General features: G+C 36.0%; 1 protein-coding gene across 32 annotated transcripts in view; it reads right to left on the reverse strand.

Annotated features, from left to right (window-relative positions):
- Positions 1-16,724, reverse strand: part of ANK2 (ankyrin 2) — a 654,899-nt gene that overhangs the window by 61,162 nt on the left and 577,013 nt on the right. For 16 of the 32 annotated variants that reach the window (XM_055342416.1, XM_055342411.1, XM_055342409.1 and 13 more), the window contains 3 exons: positions 13,737-13,809; positions 6,338-6,482; positions 263-365 (listed from right to left, as the gene is read on the reverse strand). In XM_055342416.1, the coding sequence (XP_055198391.1) occupies positions 263-365; positions 6,338-6,482; positions 13,737-13,809 (321 nt within the window). Of the gene's footprint in view, positions 1-262; positions 366-6,337; positions 6,483-12,014; positions 12,066-13,736; positions 13,810-16,724 lie in introns of all 32 variants that reach the window. The other 16 variants (XM_055342391.1, XM_055342396.1, XM_055342390.1 and 13 more) reach the window with 3 other exon arrangements.

Raw genomic sequence — 16,724 nt, forward strand, 5'->3', positions numbered from 1 at the left:
CTTATCTTGCTTTTTTTACTTTAACAGAGATTTTTATAAAGAAATTAATTTTTATATATAATCTCCACGGGGGAATTCAGTATAACTGAAGTAGCAAGCAGCATATCACTTTAGAAAAGCCCACCACCTCTTCTGCTAGCTTGTCAACTGAATTAAGAGGATTTCTTTTTAGATTGACAAACTTGCTCCAGACATTTTCAGCAACGGGTAATGTCAAAGAGCTCTCCAGAAAACTGAAGCATAAAAGTAAAAAGTCACATACCTGGTGACTGGGGATGACCATTGTGTCGTCAATCATGGCACTGTCCCTCAGGTAAGAGGCATGGCTCAGGGTGTGAGACCTGTCGGAACTGAAGGATCGGAGGCTGGTAGGTTGGCAGGAGGCCATGGTCATATACCCACAGCAGTAGCAGGGTTGGGAGGATGGGATGATGAGCCGAGCAGGAGAGTGAAAAAAGTGTGCTATTAGCTAACAGTGCAACTTCCAGGGGTACATTAATCGTAATCGTGGGAGAAGAAAATACAGAGCTCTGTGTTGCCCTACCTCTTTGTCCAACAGCTAACCTCACACATCTTTTGACTGGTTGCTAGCACTCAATGGCAAGGGCACAAGGGAATCCAGAAGTTAACATTTGATACTTCTAATCTGATTTATTTTCTTCCCAGAAATATCTGAAACCAGCAACTGTCGTTTACTGACTGCCAGTACAAGAAATTCACAGAGGAAACTATGCCAGGATAGACTGTTTAAATCTGTGTTAAATGTTAATCTCCCTGCAACTAAGAAAAATATTAGAGGGGGAAATAGACCACCCTCGGAGAGAACAAAATGCAAGCACGAGTTTCATTTTCTCTCGTTTTCCATTCTGTCCATGCTTCATTCTCCTCCTCTCCAACTGTGAATGACTGAACATTGGTGCATTCCCCTGGAAGGTACAGAGTGAAATGAACTGTGGCCAGATGCATGCTTCCTGCGGAAGTGGAGTTCCTCTTGTTTGTCTCTGGTGTCTCCAACAATGCTATTTCAAAGGGCAGCATTGTTCCCTTTGCATGTCCTGTGTGTGGGGAGTGAGGCACCAAAGAGTGCCGGTTGCTGTGGCAATAAGATGCAAGAGCACGAGAAACTGTTTCTAAGCACCAACCCAGAACACAGACACATCTGCCAGCACAAAAACAAGCTGCCAATGACACAACCAAAAATGAGGTTTGGCTTCAAAATGGGATTTAGGCCTTGATAACTAATGCTTTGTATTTTTGATAAATCTGAATTTCAAAGTTCCGAGTTGCAGATGCAAATGTGATGGGTAAAACTTGACATTTGCATTAGTGCAATTCATTCCTTCCTAATCAATTTGTACAATCAAATGTAGATTGAGATCTCATATAAGCTGTATTTCATACATGTTAGTTCAAGAATTAAATATCTGCATTCAAAATATTAGCCCAAAGCCCATAGGGAAAAAGAGAGATACGCAAGCTTTCACAATATTTACAGAAGCAAAGTTTAATTTACTTTCAGCTAGTAGGTATTTGGCCAGTGAAGCACCATAGAATTATGGACTAAGTATCAGGTTAGCATATTTATTAGTAGAAACTATTTTCATTTTACAAATATATCTGATTTTGTAAGCCATATGCTGTCTTTTTTATGAGGTATCAATATAGCCAACTTCAATTATCTTTGAGGAAATCACCATTTGGTAGATAATTCATAGTAATTTAGGGCCTTCTCCTTCCTTTTTTTTAAAGATTTATTTATGAGAGGGGTGGGGGAGAGAGAGAGAGAGAGAGAGAGAGAGAGAGAGAGAGAGAGATTGGGAGGCAGAGGGAGAAGCAGGCTCCATGCAGGGAGCCTGACGTGGGACTTGATCCCAGGACTCCAGGATCATGCCCTGAGCTGAAGGCAGGTGCTAAACCACTGAGCCACCCAGGAATCTCTGGGTCTTCTCCTTCCTATTCTAGTAGTTTTTATGCCCCCCGAATAGACCTGGAATATTAGATGGTAAGGAACATGAATTAAATGAGTTGATTGTCTGATCCTATATAAATGTTTTATAATAAGCAAAATCTAAATATAATTTGGTAATTCACTCTTTTAGGTTATATAGGCTCCCAAAGAAGGCTGAGGCTCCAGACATAACCAAGGCGGGGGCAGCCCAGATGCCTTACTGAGCCCATCCATAGGGGTTTTAGTCCTGACAGCAGATATTGGGGCTGGTTTCACGGGTGTGTAGTTGGATTTTGACGGTGCACTTTATAAACAGGCTGCAGGCTGCTCTGATGAACTCTGGGCTAACTTGGAATTTCTACCCGTGGCTTTAGAATTCAAAGATCCAAACTGTAACTTTATACATGTAAAAGTGCTAGATCTATACGAATGAACAGAGCAAAAGGAGCAAGAGGCATTGAGGTATGGGACTAGTCATGGCTGCTCCCAACAGCAAGTAGAGACTCTGTCAGGAGGTAGAAATGACTCTTAAATGCAGCACTGGAACAGAGGAAACAGAGGTCTCAGAAAGGAAAAGGAAATTTAGCTTGGATGGGGAACAAACTGAATGGCAAATAAAGGTTCCTCAAATAAGACCTAGTGACGTAACTGCCACCATTGTAAAGGACAAACTTTGAAAGCAGGCAGCCGGGGCTCAACTGTCACTCTCAGGGAGGTACCAATGTATCAGCAATAAAGGTGGATTTTTACTGATTTTTTAATTTTGATTTTGATATCAATCTACCTAATATCCAGGTCTGTCTCTCAGCTGGTTTGAATCAGGAGGGGGGAAAGGGTATTAGTGTCAGTTTTTGTCTTTCCCAACAGCCCCAACAGGAAAGGAAGAGAAAGGAAGAAGAAAGAAAAGAAAGCGATAAAGTTGACTTAAAACAAAAAAGGAGATTAGGGAAGAGAGAGAAAAATATTAGGATATGGAGAAAAGAGTGAGAAAAGTTGGAGAGACAGAGGGAGGGAGAATGAATAAGTTGGAACTATGCCTGAATAGCTCTACTTCTGTGATTTTATTCTGGCTCAGGGTTTAATGCCTTCTAATGCTAATTCATGGTTTAATCAATATTTATAGTTTCTAAGTGCTCTTTTCTCTGATGTATAGAATTTGCTTAACTAAATAAAATTGGAATATTCCAACAGTAGAGAAATTGTTCTAACGGAATAACAAGCAGCACAAATATCAGGAATAATTCAAGTCCCTGCATAAAAAAAATTGTCTACCCTGACTTAAAACATTACAAACAAGGTTAATTAAATATTTTACAGTCCAATACAATTCATTTTCATTAAGTCAGACATCATCCAGTTCAGTTAATAAATGTATAATAACACATATCTGTGGGAGTATAAATTTATACTTGCTGTTCAGTGGAGGGGTATGCCAAAAGTTATGTTATGGTCTTAAGTTTTACTTCTTAGCACTATATAGTAAACTACTTTATAGACACATAATACATAGTAATTCATTTCATTGAAAGTAGTAATTATTACATCTTTCGATGAAACTACATCTTAGTGAGCTGTAGTATTAGACATTCAATTAATGGAGTTTTTGAATCCTGTTAAACAAGTGAATATCCAGAAATTTCAATATGTTGACTTTATTGTATGGAAAAGCTTCTGTGGCTCATTGTTACTTAGTGTTTTATATTAAATTTAATTTGTAAGCATTAAGAAAATAAAACAGACACACAAATCTAAATAATAAGAACTTGGATATACTTTTATCAATGGACATTAAATTGCATCTATTCTTGTTCTCCTGCATCCATGTACATCTTAGGCATCAGAATGGTTTTTCTTCCATCTCCAACTATACACAGACTGATAAGATAAGGTTCCTCTGGGGAAGTCATGCTAGTGCTTTACCAACCACAAGGTGGAGCTGTGACCATTAACACAAAGTCATGCCAGGGGCATGTCATACATAGACTTATGCTAGTGATAGAGATCCCTTTCTAGCTCAGTTATTCAATTCAATACATAAAAATCCTAATTTGAAAATAAATCCATAATTCTAGAATATAAGCACCTCCTGCCAACACATACACATACACACACACACACACACACACACACACACTGCACAGTGAGCAGGGAAATGTGGGATGTATCCAGGAAGTGTTCTGGTGTTTTCATGCTATTTAATACCTACCTGGGCATGGTACTATTGAAAGCATACCAAATAAATAATGAAAAGTAAAAATGGTTACCAAAAAAAGAAAACTCCCATTGAATTGCATAAACAAAAGTTAAGAAAAAAAAAATCAGTGAAACAAGAAATCCATGAACATGAGATGTTGCTTATAAGTCCATATTGGATATCATGAATACCATCTGGTGTTCTTGAAATGCTAGTGTGGACCTGGAGATCAGACTGTGACCTGTTTGTTTCATATCCTCATCCTTTACATGCTGGTAAATGTTCAATTTAAGTAGAATCATCAAACCATGAACCCCCACTTTATAGAAAGAACTGTAAATTTTCTTAACCTAGTACTTTCAAAGAAGGAAAGAAAAAGGATCAGATCAAGAACTTGATGAAATAGACCATGTTGAAAATAAAGGGTATTTTCTCTGACAGTAATATGATTATTTATACATTATTATGAATTTGTATAAGCCATAAATCTCATTTTATGAAAATTTGGAGTCTCTTATTGAGAATTTCAGATCGTGAGATCCAAATCTATCAGTATGTTAGAATCCAATATATAAGACACTGGCCCTATCACCAGTACCCCCATCTTACCCCCTGGGTGGCTCCTCCTTTTGTCTATTGACCCCAAGAGCCATCCTCTATCAATGTCATGGAAACCAAGGGATCAATCTAATCTTCCTCTTTTTCACCCACCCCCATGAAATCCATCACCAAATTTGGCTGGTTTTACCTCGTGGAAATGCTCTGAAATTTGTCACTTCCCAAATTCTCTCCATGATTGCTATCACTAAGGTTAAAGGTCAAGTCTTCTCTTAAGAGCTTCAGCTAATACTCCTGCAATAGTTTTTCAGATGGTTGCCACTGCCAGGTTTAGCCCTTTGACAGCTCTCCTCTAAAATTCATCCTTATCTCATGGTCAGAGGACACCATCCATCTAAAATGCATACAAGATCTCCCCTCCTTCACATTTACACCCTGCCAAGACAGTGCTATTCTTTCTCTTACACACCATGAGCCTATGCTCACAATCTCATTAAGGCTTTAGATGCCCTCCCCAGATTCCCCACCATCTTTCCCCATCACTGTGTCTCAATTTGGGCTCATTGCCTCCAGGAAGCCTGAGCCCTTGAGCCCCGGGGCTTCAGTTGCACTCTGTGGGGACTCTCTCTGACATCCCATTAGACTACGATTTTAGCAATTGTTTCCTGGTCATGCTTGTACTTCTAGCACCTGCCACAAAGCCAGTCCAGAAAGGCATTTATTACATGCACACTGAATTGTTTGAAAATAAAAAAAAAAGGGAAAGAAGAGGCATTGATGCTCAAGGAAAAGCCCCATGAAAAAAATTCTTTTGCTAATTATTCATTTAGAATTAACTACACTTTAAGGTATTTATTTCTTAGACTGCACATATGTTAGCTACAGCTTTGAATACAGCCAAAATTAAAACTATAAACCTAAGATTATTGATTAGTGAAAAACATTACACTGGATGGACAACCATATGTTAACCTAAATTGCCATTCTTTTGATGAGGTATCATGGAATGTTCTTATTCATCTTACCTCAAATAATAACAAAGGCCAGTTGTGCTAGTTAGTAATAATAAAAAAAATTACATTGATTTTATACTTCAGAATGTGACATAAACCTCTTCAGATTTGTCAGTAGAACTTGTGCTCCTTCAGATTTTGCTCAGATTGCTTTTGTATTCAAGATCTTGAAGGATTCTGGTCTAATTCTTTTTCATGAAAAAGTCAGTTTCAGGCATTTTCCTTTTGTTTCTTTTTTATCCTTTTTCACAACCTATTTTTATTCACAGAAATTATGCCACTAACAAAAATATGCATAAAGCAAAATGGTCCTTTTTATTGGCCTAGAGAAAAATGTGGAAAATGATTACAAACACTATACTGAAATGTAGAGCAGTCTTATCATTGCTCTGCTTCTTACTAGTTGTTGGACTTCTGCTAAGTTACTTAATTTCTCTAGGCTTCAGTTTCCGGTTCTTTAAAATAGGCACTTAAAGTTGCATGAGAATACAGTAAGATAGAACATGCCAAGAGTAGTGCAGTTCCTATTAAGTATCCATAATTATGTCTATTTTTTTTATTAACGTCATGAAAAAGTATTCCATTCCCTCTGGCTGATACCAAGTGTTGGCTTTAGGTGAATACCTGTCGGAGCGAGCTCCCTCCAAGCTATATCGCAGGTAATTCATACCATCCAGGAACTGACTGCTGGGTAGAGAGTCATCACCCAGTTCTTTCAGATCCTCGGGCCGGAGGTATTCTCCACCATCGCCTGTCATCGTGTCATCACCTTGAAGCAATCAGAGGAAGATGGAGGGAGAATTATTTGTTGAATGTCATATTCACTACAAAATATGATGATGATTGTGAAAACCATCAGAATAGCACTGACATCACCAGAACACCACACAGCAGCCAAAAGCAGAACACATGCAATGACCAAGTGCTAAAACTTAGAGAAATAATATTTGACACATTTTCCTATTGCTTACCAAGAAGAATTACCTATTGTAATTCTCTTAATATCAGTCCATTTTTGTTACTCGTTTCTTTATCACTATCGCTGGTTTTTAGCTTGTATTATTTAGCTTTTTCCACCATGTGGACTACTTAACTTCTAGACACAGTTCCACTAATTGTGTACATAATGTCCAGCATTAACAGTCTCTTCATGCCATTGGTAATATGCTAAGAAATATCTACTGCTCTAAAACAAACATGTGAGACAGTATGTGGAGGGATGTGATTTATAAGATTAACAAGATATACACATCGGGGAAAGAGCACTAGAATGAAAGGAGGAGATTGTGACATTTTAATAAACAACCTGGACTTTAATTTTAAAAACATTATGGAACATTAAAAGGATGTTTTGTTGGAAACTAGGTGGCTTCCCAAAGGTGAACTACAAGGAAAAAAGTGACTAAGTAATTAAGTAGTGGCAGAAAGATAAGTAGGTGTAGTAGCTCATATTTAGAAGCCCAAATGGTAAGGGTACATTCCCTGCCTGTGAACAGAAATAGGATGCTTTCAAAAATATCTTTTTCAGGTAACTCAATAAATAATACCTCATTCACAGAAAGGCTTTATATACCATTAATATGCTGAAAAAAATAAAACAGCTGAGAGAAGCTATTTTTGATGACTCTTTAAGATATTACTTAAGTCTTATGATCTATGTAAAGGAAAGCTTGAAGGAAGGTACTTCATTTCTATAACGAAGTTAACTTTTATTTATTTAATTCTCATTTGTTTCAAATAATTGTTCAAAATCAACACTAATTTATAAACATACAGCATTAAAGAATTCTAATGATATGTCTGATATTTCATTGTTTGACTATATATATGATCTTAAGATCTCAGGTATATATCAAAGGATTATTGGCTCTCTAAATTACTTAAAGCTCATGAAAGACTAAATGAAAAAAAAAGACCTTCCAGTAAATGGAGATGTAATCTATTCAGCATAAGATTTTAGTCTCAAAACCAATGCATTTAACATTTGACAGACAGTCATAAGTCTCACCACTGAAAATATTTTCATGGCTCCTTGAGTGACACCATTAGATTTTTATTGAGTTTTAGCACAATGAGTTAGGCTACACAGAGTATTAATTAAAAGTTGAGTAGACCTGGATTCAAATTCTAATCCTATTGGATTAATACTGGCTTATTAATCTTTCAGAGCCTGTTTCCACAACTAGTAAATAGAAATGATATTAATAATCTATCTCATATAATAGTTGTATGAATTAAATAACATATAAGTGCCAGAATAAGTACTAGTTATTGTTTTTATTAATACAAAATAGTGAAAGAATAACACATTAATGAAATATGAGCTCAATTTCATTTACACAAAAAATAGTTTTAAATGTTATAAAGAAATATAATTGTACTGTGTTTAAATATTCACAAATCTGATAACACCAAGGAAAACATAAGTTTTTTTAGGATATTATTTATTTTTTCATGAGAGAGAGAGAGGGGCAGAGACACAGGCAGAGGGAGAAGTAGGCCCTCTGCAGGAGCTCAATGTGGGACTCGATCCCGGACCCTGGGATCACGCCCTGAGCCAAAGGCAGACAGATGCTCGACCCCTGAGCCACCCAGCATCCCGTAAAATTTTCAAAATGTTTGTTAAAGGAGTCCCCTGCCTGCCCCTACATATATTTTCTTCTTCAAATTGTTCCCTCACAAAGCAAGATGTAATAATAACAGCAATCTACAGATGACACTATAGTCAAACACAAAATGCATGATGTTGGTCAACTTTAAGAACCAAAAAGATCAGAGGAGAGAGAGATCATGTTAGGATGGTGTGGTGGGTTCAGTGGTGTCGCCCCAAAATTTCATTTCCATTTGGAACCTAAGGATGTGAACTTATCTGAATATAGGGAGGGCCTTTACAGATGTAAATAAGTTAAGGACTTAGATGAGATCATACTGGATAAATCTAATGTGAGTGCCCTTAGAGATATGGAAAATGCTACATGAAGGCAGAGATTAGAGTGATGTGTCTACAAGCCAAGGAACAAACACCAAAATTGTTGACAGCCACTGGAAGCTGGAAGAGACAAAAGAGACTCTTCTCTAGAGCTGTGAGATGCTAGCATGGACCCGCTATACACTTCTCACTCCCAGAACTGTGAGAGAATAAATTTTAGCCACCAAGTTTGTGATAATTCCTCGTGACATTCCTAGGAAATTCCAGTGAAGCTGGAGGAGGAATCGCTGAAGAAGGAATTGGAGCTGATCATTTGTTTGGATTTGTTTTTAATGGGCAGAGGTTGAGGCTACTTCAGGTGAGGGGTTCATGTGTAAGGGGTCATGGAGGACAATAAAAACAGTATGAATGAAAGAGTAATACATGTTACTTATTTAGAGAGTACTACATGAAATAACCTGGCAAAGTAAAAGTGCATGATGGTGAGGAATGGCAAAAAGTCCAGGAAGAAAGTTAGTGTCTAAACAGTGATAAAACCAAGGTTAGACATTTTATCATAAGCCTTGTAGGACTTACTTGTTCCTGCTATTTCCCTCCTTTTGTGTAATTGGTCAATCTTTCCATAGGAGTATTTTTATGAGTCTAATAAGTTGGGGTCCCCCCCTTGTTTATTTCAGGAAGAAAAAAATTCTAAAATCAATTCTATGAACTGGTTTACCAAAAACAAGCACTGTCTGGTTTGGATATAAGCCTAAATTATTTCCAGGAAAAAAAAAAAAAGCAAACTTGTTAGGGTTTGGGAAGACTAACTCTACTCTTACATATGAAAAAGTGAAAGGAATAATTGGATGCAGAATCTGTCATGTAATGCGAGGAGGAAGTGAGGAGCTCCACTGTCAAGTGTTCGCAGAAGTGTGTCAAAAGGAGTAATAGATGTTTCCCCTATACTTCATCATAACACACAGCCATTCTCTCAATTAGTAGTAGTACACATCATTCCACAGAACTAGTGAAGTTCGTACAAACCATCCATGCACAAATCTTTGAGTATATGGGACACATGGGTCACATTTCTACAGGTATTTTAGTTACCTAAGTGTTATCACCCCTGAGTCCCACCATATAACTTAGTGCTATGGCGCTGAGTCAGCAAAGGTAGGGATCAGTTCATGATCCTATGAAGATGCGGATGATTACATTTACAGCTGTGTTTCCATCTGGACAATACTCTCAGACTGAATTCCCATTTCCACCATTTCCTTCCATTTCTCTGCCATGTTGCTCCATCAGGACTTATTTATAATATGACTGAGCTATTATAACAGCTTTCATACTGCGTTTACATTCCCCATTCACCACTTAATGACTGTGTGCTGTTGAGCAAACTACTTAATGTGTTTAAGTCTTAGCATCCTTCTCTTCAGGTGAGCCTTTCCTTACCTGAAAAAAAATAAGGGGGAAATCATAGCCTATCTCATGCGGATGCTATGGGGATTAAATGAGACAATGCACTTAGCATTGGAAATGTTTAATAAGTGTTTTCTCTTCGGTCAGATATCTGCTTCCTTCCAATTTCTTCCTAATACACTTCTTTAGTATATCTATTACTGCTGGTTTAATCTTTATAAAATCAGATTTAATTGTTTCAATCATTAATCAAAAATTTTAATATGTCCTAATTTCCCGAACTTTTCTGTAAAGAATTTAAACATTCACAGCAAAGCCAAATATGTTTTAATGCATGAGCCAAACCGAATGAGTGGATTATTTTGCCCTTCTCTGTCTCTCTCTGGTGCTTTCCTATCTCAGGACCTTCCATACTGTTCTTTCTCCACTCTCTAAAACCTGTGTCACCTCCTATTAATCCTCCGTTTCAGCAAGTCTATGGAACTGTGCTAGATCTCTCCTTCTCTATCTCCCAAGGCAGATATGAAAAGTGGATGACAGAGCACCTGGGTGGATCAGTGGTTGAGCATCTGCCTTTGCCTCAGGTCGTAATCCCAGGGTCCTGGGATCAAGTCCCGCATCAGGTTCCTCACAGGGAGCCTGCTCTTCCCTCTGCCTATGTCTCTGCCTCTCTCTGTGTCTCTCATGAATAAATAGTCTTTAAAAAAAAAAAAAAGAATATTCTTTTGAGTATTGATATACACACAACTATCAAAACAGAAGAGTTGTTAAAAAAGAAAGCAAGAATTGGCTAATATCTTAAAAAATATATGGCTGTATTTTGTCCATACGAATAATAAGTTCCATGAAAACATTTTAAGCATATAAAACATTAAACGGTTGGCAACATCAACCACCAAATTTCTTTATACTAATTCTTTGTACTAAAAGTTATTTCACAATATTCAAATATATCCTATACATAGAAATTATTCAACTTGAATTTCTTTCTGGGGAAAAAAATGTTACTAAGTTTTTGGCTATGTCTAAAAGAAGGAAAGCTTGTTTTCTCACCATAATGACCATATTCTTGGTCATTAGCCAGTATTTCTCTCAAAGCAAGATCTTTTATCACTAAAAACTCTTAATCTATAACATTTTTAATAAAAGAATACAGGGTATTATAGCTAGATCTTATAGTATACAGTGAGCAGGTCCAAAAAGCTATTTCATATAAGTGGAATGTCTTTAAAGCCAGTCAATACTTTGAATCATTGATATTAGAATTATTTAACAGGAAATTTTTTAAAAATTTTAATTAATCACTCTATTTGACTTATAAATTTAGATTTTCATGTAATAGGTTTGCTTAAAGTGGTACCACATGTACTTTGGAAACCTCCTGGTAAATAGAATATTTTATATTATTCCTTTTTCCCTATATGCTGAAGCTCCTCCTAAATAATTTTTAAAGGTTTTTATTTTTATTCCTAGCTACTTAGGAAAATTGCACTGTAACTATCAATTTCACATTTTTTAACCACATCTAAAACATATCTTCAGCCCAGAATGATCTGAAGTATATTCAGTCAAGCAGTCTAACTTAGTTTTAACAGGTTCATGCTAGTTAAATGTCAGCTTATACAAAGAATTATTTTTTTCTCTGAATTTGTATTCTAAAAAGAGAGATTAGTTTTGGTCAAATATTTATGATGCTCATTAGATAATTTAATTATACTAATAGGTCTCAACAAGAGTGGCAAAATCATTAATAGATTAAGCAATTTATAGCTTTAAGCATCCAAGTTAATGAAATCTACACACTGCCATGCACACATATACAACTCCATCCATAGTACGCATGCTATTTTAAAAGAAACAGATTAGTATTAGACACCCAGATTTAAATACAAAGCAAGTTGCTTCTATCTAGTTAAGAAAAATTAAAAGCAAAGCTTTCACTCCAATAACTTCCTCTAAAGGTACCTGAATCACTAAGCACTTCCCCATCAATAAAGTCACCAAACTGTTTAAAAGCTGTTAAGAAAGATGATCCCACAAAACAAAATATGATGTGCATATACGAATGCTGAAAATTAGCTGGCAAGTATTAGGATGGAACACAAAATTATAATAATACTTGGAAATACTAGCTTTGGCAATTATTAATTTACTTATAATAACATACCAACCAAATATGTGCTCGTTCTTGTCATAAGTTCTTGCAAGAGCTGAGATAACCCAGTGCCTACTACCAGTCAGTGAACAAACTGGCTCCAAATAATGACACCTCAATGTAAAATTTTACCTTCTGATTATATCTTGAAGAACCTAAAAATCTACTCTATTTCTCAGTAAAAGCAATTATTATTGAGAACAGTCCTAATTCTTTTCAGCCTGACTAGTTTTTAGTTCTTTTGTCTCTGCAGTAAAGGACTCCTTAGTGTCTTCTATGCTTTTCTCAAGTCCAGCTAGCATCCTAATTACTGTTGTTTTAAATTCTGGTTCAAGTGTATTACTTAAATCCGTTTTGATTAGACTCCTGGCCATGTACCTCTTCTTATTCTTTCTTTTGAGATGAGTCCCTCCATCCTGGCACTTTGTCTAGATCTCTGTCATCTTCTGTGTATTAGGAAAGCCTGTTATGTTTCCTGCTCCTGAGAGTAATGCTATAGGAGAAGAGGTCCTATATTGTCCAGGGCCTGGTGCTTCAGGAAGTGTCTTTGGTGTATGATGTGTGCATTCTGATGTTGGGTTTTGGCTTCTCCTTCCTTCAGATTAGTCTTCTGCAGAGTTTCTCTTTGCCTGCAGTGGAGTGGTGGGACTTTCTCCAGTATGGAAGCAAGTTTTAACTGGTGTGGTAAGTTTTAACTAGTACTATTTTTTATGGCAGTATTTTTTCAAACATAAACATTTGATCAAAAGCTGTACTACTGAAATTTGGTTAACACTTCATTTGCTGCATTCATGTGTTTTTGGCAGATTTTTTTCACTCAAGAAAAGTCAACTGCTCAAATTGAAGTAGGAAGGAAGCCAGAAACTCTTGTGGAGGGACAGACCTGCAGCACCATGCCCCATCCACACCCCAGGCAGTCCCTTGTACTTCCTTTAGAGCACAGGCTTCTCAAACTTTGACATCCACTGTCTTAGATTATTTTTACCAAATCCTGAAACTATACAGAGCAAAGGTTAGGACTCAAAAAAATCAAATCTTTATGTTGAATTAGTATGACTTACTGACTTGCTATTTTTAACCTTATTTAAACCTCCTTTCCCATAGACTTAAAATGTATTCTGTTGATCTGGCCCAATGAGAAACAGAAATTTCTTGATATACCACTGAGAGAGTACACTTCAAAGTCTTTCACTTTAATGTATTTTAATAAAAAGTGTATTTTAACATAATTAAAACATATATTAATAATTATGGTATTATCCAGTAGATTTTTTTTGACAGATGGTCAATTTCCAGTGTCTTTCTCCTTTTCCAGTTCTGCTATTTAGTAAGGCATTAAAGATAATACCCACTGAAAAGAGATTAATCACTGTCCTCTTTTCCCCAAATGACAAAGGTAGATGTTTTGAAACAAAGGCAAAAAAAAGTGACTTTAAATGTACCAGTTCATTAGTCCCTGAGAAAAAAAGGACTGCTTGCTTGTCTTTGTGTAAGACAATGACAGGTGTCATAGGAGACTGAATAAGTCTTACCTTCTTCATCAGAAACATCAAGAACCTCAGTCATCGTCTCAGGAACATTTAGCTTGTGTTTTTCAGTGATAGTCTGGAAAGAAAAATATCATCAATACATATGTTAAAATCAAACAAAAGAGCAAAAGAATCACAGAGGAGGTCACATGGACAGCATGAACAAGCCATGAGTCCCTGAGCATTTCATCTTTCCACATGTATGCTCTGGAAGCTTATTCTCTTTCATGAAAAGTCATTTGTTCTGTCTAAAGATAAATGATCATCAACTCCAGTGAAGTCTTATGAGAAATTCATTATTTTAAGTTCCTGTTTGAAAAGTAAATTCTTTAACAATGGCATTAATAATTAGTCATATTGGGAAAGCAGATTAATGTTTTCAGGGCTTCCCTAAAATGAACAAAGTAATGTCTAGAAAAGCTTGAAAAAGAAGCAACGAAGATATGCAATTTATTAAAAACAAAGCCATTGGAAAAGAACTTTTAAACAATGTGAAAGACAAACTATTTGGGCAAAAAATGTGATGCATCCCTTCTGGGATCAGAGGATCAACAGTAGAGTCAATTATCCTTATGGTATTTCATTGGTCTACAATTCTGGTTTGTTGCTTATTCATCTTCTGCAAAGGCACTCCAGAGCTGCCAAGTCCACTGCCTTCCATTTCTGATATGTGACGCAATGTTAAGAGACCAAATTCTGGAGACCGGCTGCCTAGGTTCTAATTCTAACTTTGTCATTTATAAGCTAAGAGGCTTAACAAGTTCCCTTATTTCTCTGTATCTCAATTTTCTCATCTGTAAAACAGGAATAATACTAGTACTTCATAAAATTGTTAGGAAGATTAAATGAAATAATATATATAAGAACTCTAAGAAAAGTGCTTGGAATATGTTAGCACTCAATAAATACCAGCTAGTATAACATCATTATTATAATTGTAATTCAATATTAAATTCATCTTAAAACTGAAGAACCTCTGAACTTTTTAGTCATTTAGGTACTCAAGAAAAATTTTGAGTGCCTACCACATGCCAAACATTGTTTTTAGACACCAAGGATACCACAGTGATTTAAAAAAAAAAAATCCAAATCTCACTACTTTAAATATAATCTATTGTCAAGTCTCAAATTCATATCTCTAGTTTCTACACTGAAAATGCAATAAGTGCACGGATTGGCATTGTTATGGGAACTCTAAAAATCTAATCTCTGAAAATCAAATCTTCAACTAAAGTCAATAAAATACAGTAATAAACAGGGTGTCTTAGGTTTTTAAGCTTTGCAACATAGATATTACAGACTTTTTTGAATGGCTACAATGACCCTATCACCAATTATTTTCTTTCCAAAAGCAGTAGAGAACTTCAAATATATTTACAAGGAAATTCAACTAATTTGAAAATATATTCATATATACATGTATAATACCTGTGTGTCAAGAGGGACTGATTAAATCATAATGTGATACTATATGCCCTTTCAGTGGTTCCCCATTTCCTCAGAAAAGAAAGCAAAACAAAGTGGCTCAGAAGACCCAGGTGATATATAGTAAGGAGAAGGAGGGAGGCCTCTTCTCACTTCATGCTCCAGCCATATTCACAGGCTATGTTCCCTAATACCTCTTAAGTTTTTCCATATATTCTTTTCTTTTTTTTTTTTAATTTTTTTTTTATTTAGTTATGATAGTCACAGAGAGAGAGAGAGGCAGAGACACAGGCAGAGGGAGAAGCAGGCTCCATGCACCGGAAGCCCGACGTGGGATTCGATCCCGGGTCTCCAGGATCGCGCCCTGGGCCAAAGGCAGGCGCCAAACCGCTGCACCACCCAGGGATCCCTATATATTCTTTTCTTGACCAGCAATATTCTTCTCTCTTTTCTTGGTTCATATTACATATTATTTCCTGGGAGAAACATTCCCTAATCCTTCCTGATGAATTGTTTAACTGTGATTATCTGGTGTTATGTACTGCTACAACATATATATATATATATATATCTCACATATATCACATCATACACAACTGTATGTGCCCACATAAGAGTGTGAGTCATTAAAGAGTATGTTTCCACAGAACCTGAAACATAGCAGGTGCTTCTCAAATATATATTGAATAAATCAATGATACAAAATTAGGCAAAATATATTTAAAATCCATATTACAACTAAATAGATTTTCTTTTGAGTGATAAAACAGTTGAAGAATGGGGACAAAGTAAGAAAAGTCTCATGTTACCCTGATGAAGGCACAGTTGAAGATTAAAGGATTGAATTCATCTTTCCTGCATGTTGTTTATGATGTTTAAATAATTCCATAGTGTCTTATTCACTGAAAACAAACTAAACTTTAGTAATGACAAAAGCATCCATTCAAAGTTCTGGACAATAATAGCTGGTCAATAAATATTGGTTAAACGAACAAACTTAAGAAGACTATTATAAATGATTATCATTTAATCATTTTAATTTTAAAGATTTATCTATTTATTTGAGAGAGCATGAGTGGGAGGGGCAGAGGAAGAGAGAATCTAAAGCAGACTCTACATGCATTGATCATGGAGCCAGATGTGGGGCTCAATCTCAGATCATGGCCTGAGCCAAAACCAAGTCAGATGCTTAACCTACTGCACAATCCAGGTGCCCCTTCATTTAATTATTTTAATAGTAATTAATTTATAAGTTTAACATGGATAAATTAAAGCCTATATTCATTATCTGTGGTTTTCAACTCTAGCTGCATATTAAAATTATTAGAGAAAAAATTTCAATACCATCACTTGGATCCTATCACAGAACAATTGAATCAGAATCCCTGAGGGCCCAGCTATGAGAAAGTTGCTCAGATGGATTACCATGCAATTTAAATTGCAACCCATTTGGAAAAGTATATAAATTGCAGAAAGTGATTTTTACTTAAAATATAGGAAAGAGACAGTGACATCCTATTAAACTATGATAACCTATTAAGCTTTTATTAAGAAGCATTTAAAAAA

This window comes from Nyctereutes procyonoides, unplaced genomic scaffold (assembly GCF_905146905.1).
Source record: "Nyctereutes procyonoides isolate TBG_1078 unplaced genomic scaffold, NYPRO_anot_genome, whole genome shotgun sequence".
NCBI classification, from domain to species: domain Eukaryota; kingdom Metazoa; phylum Chordata; class Mammalia; order Carnivora; family Canidae; genus Nyctereutes; species Nyctereutes procyonoides.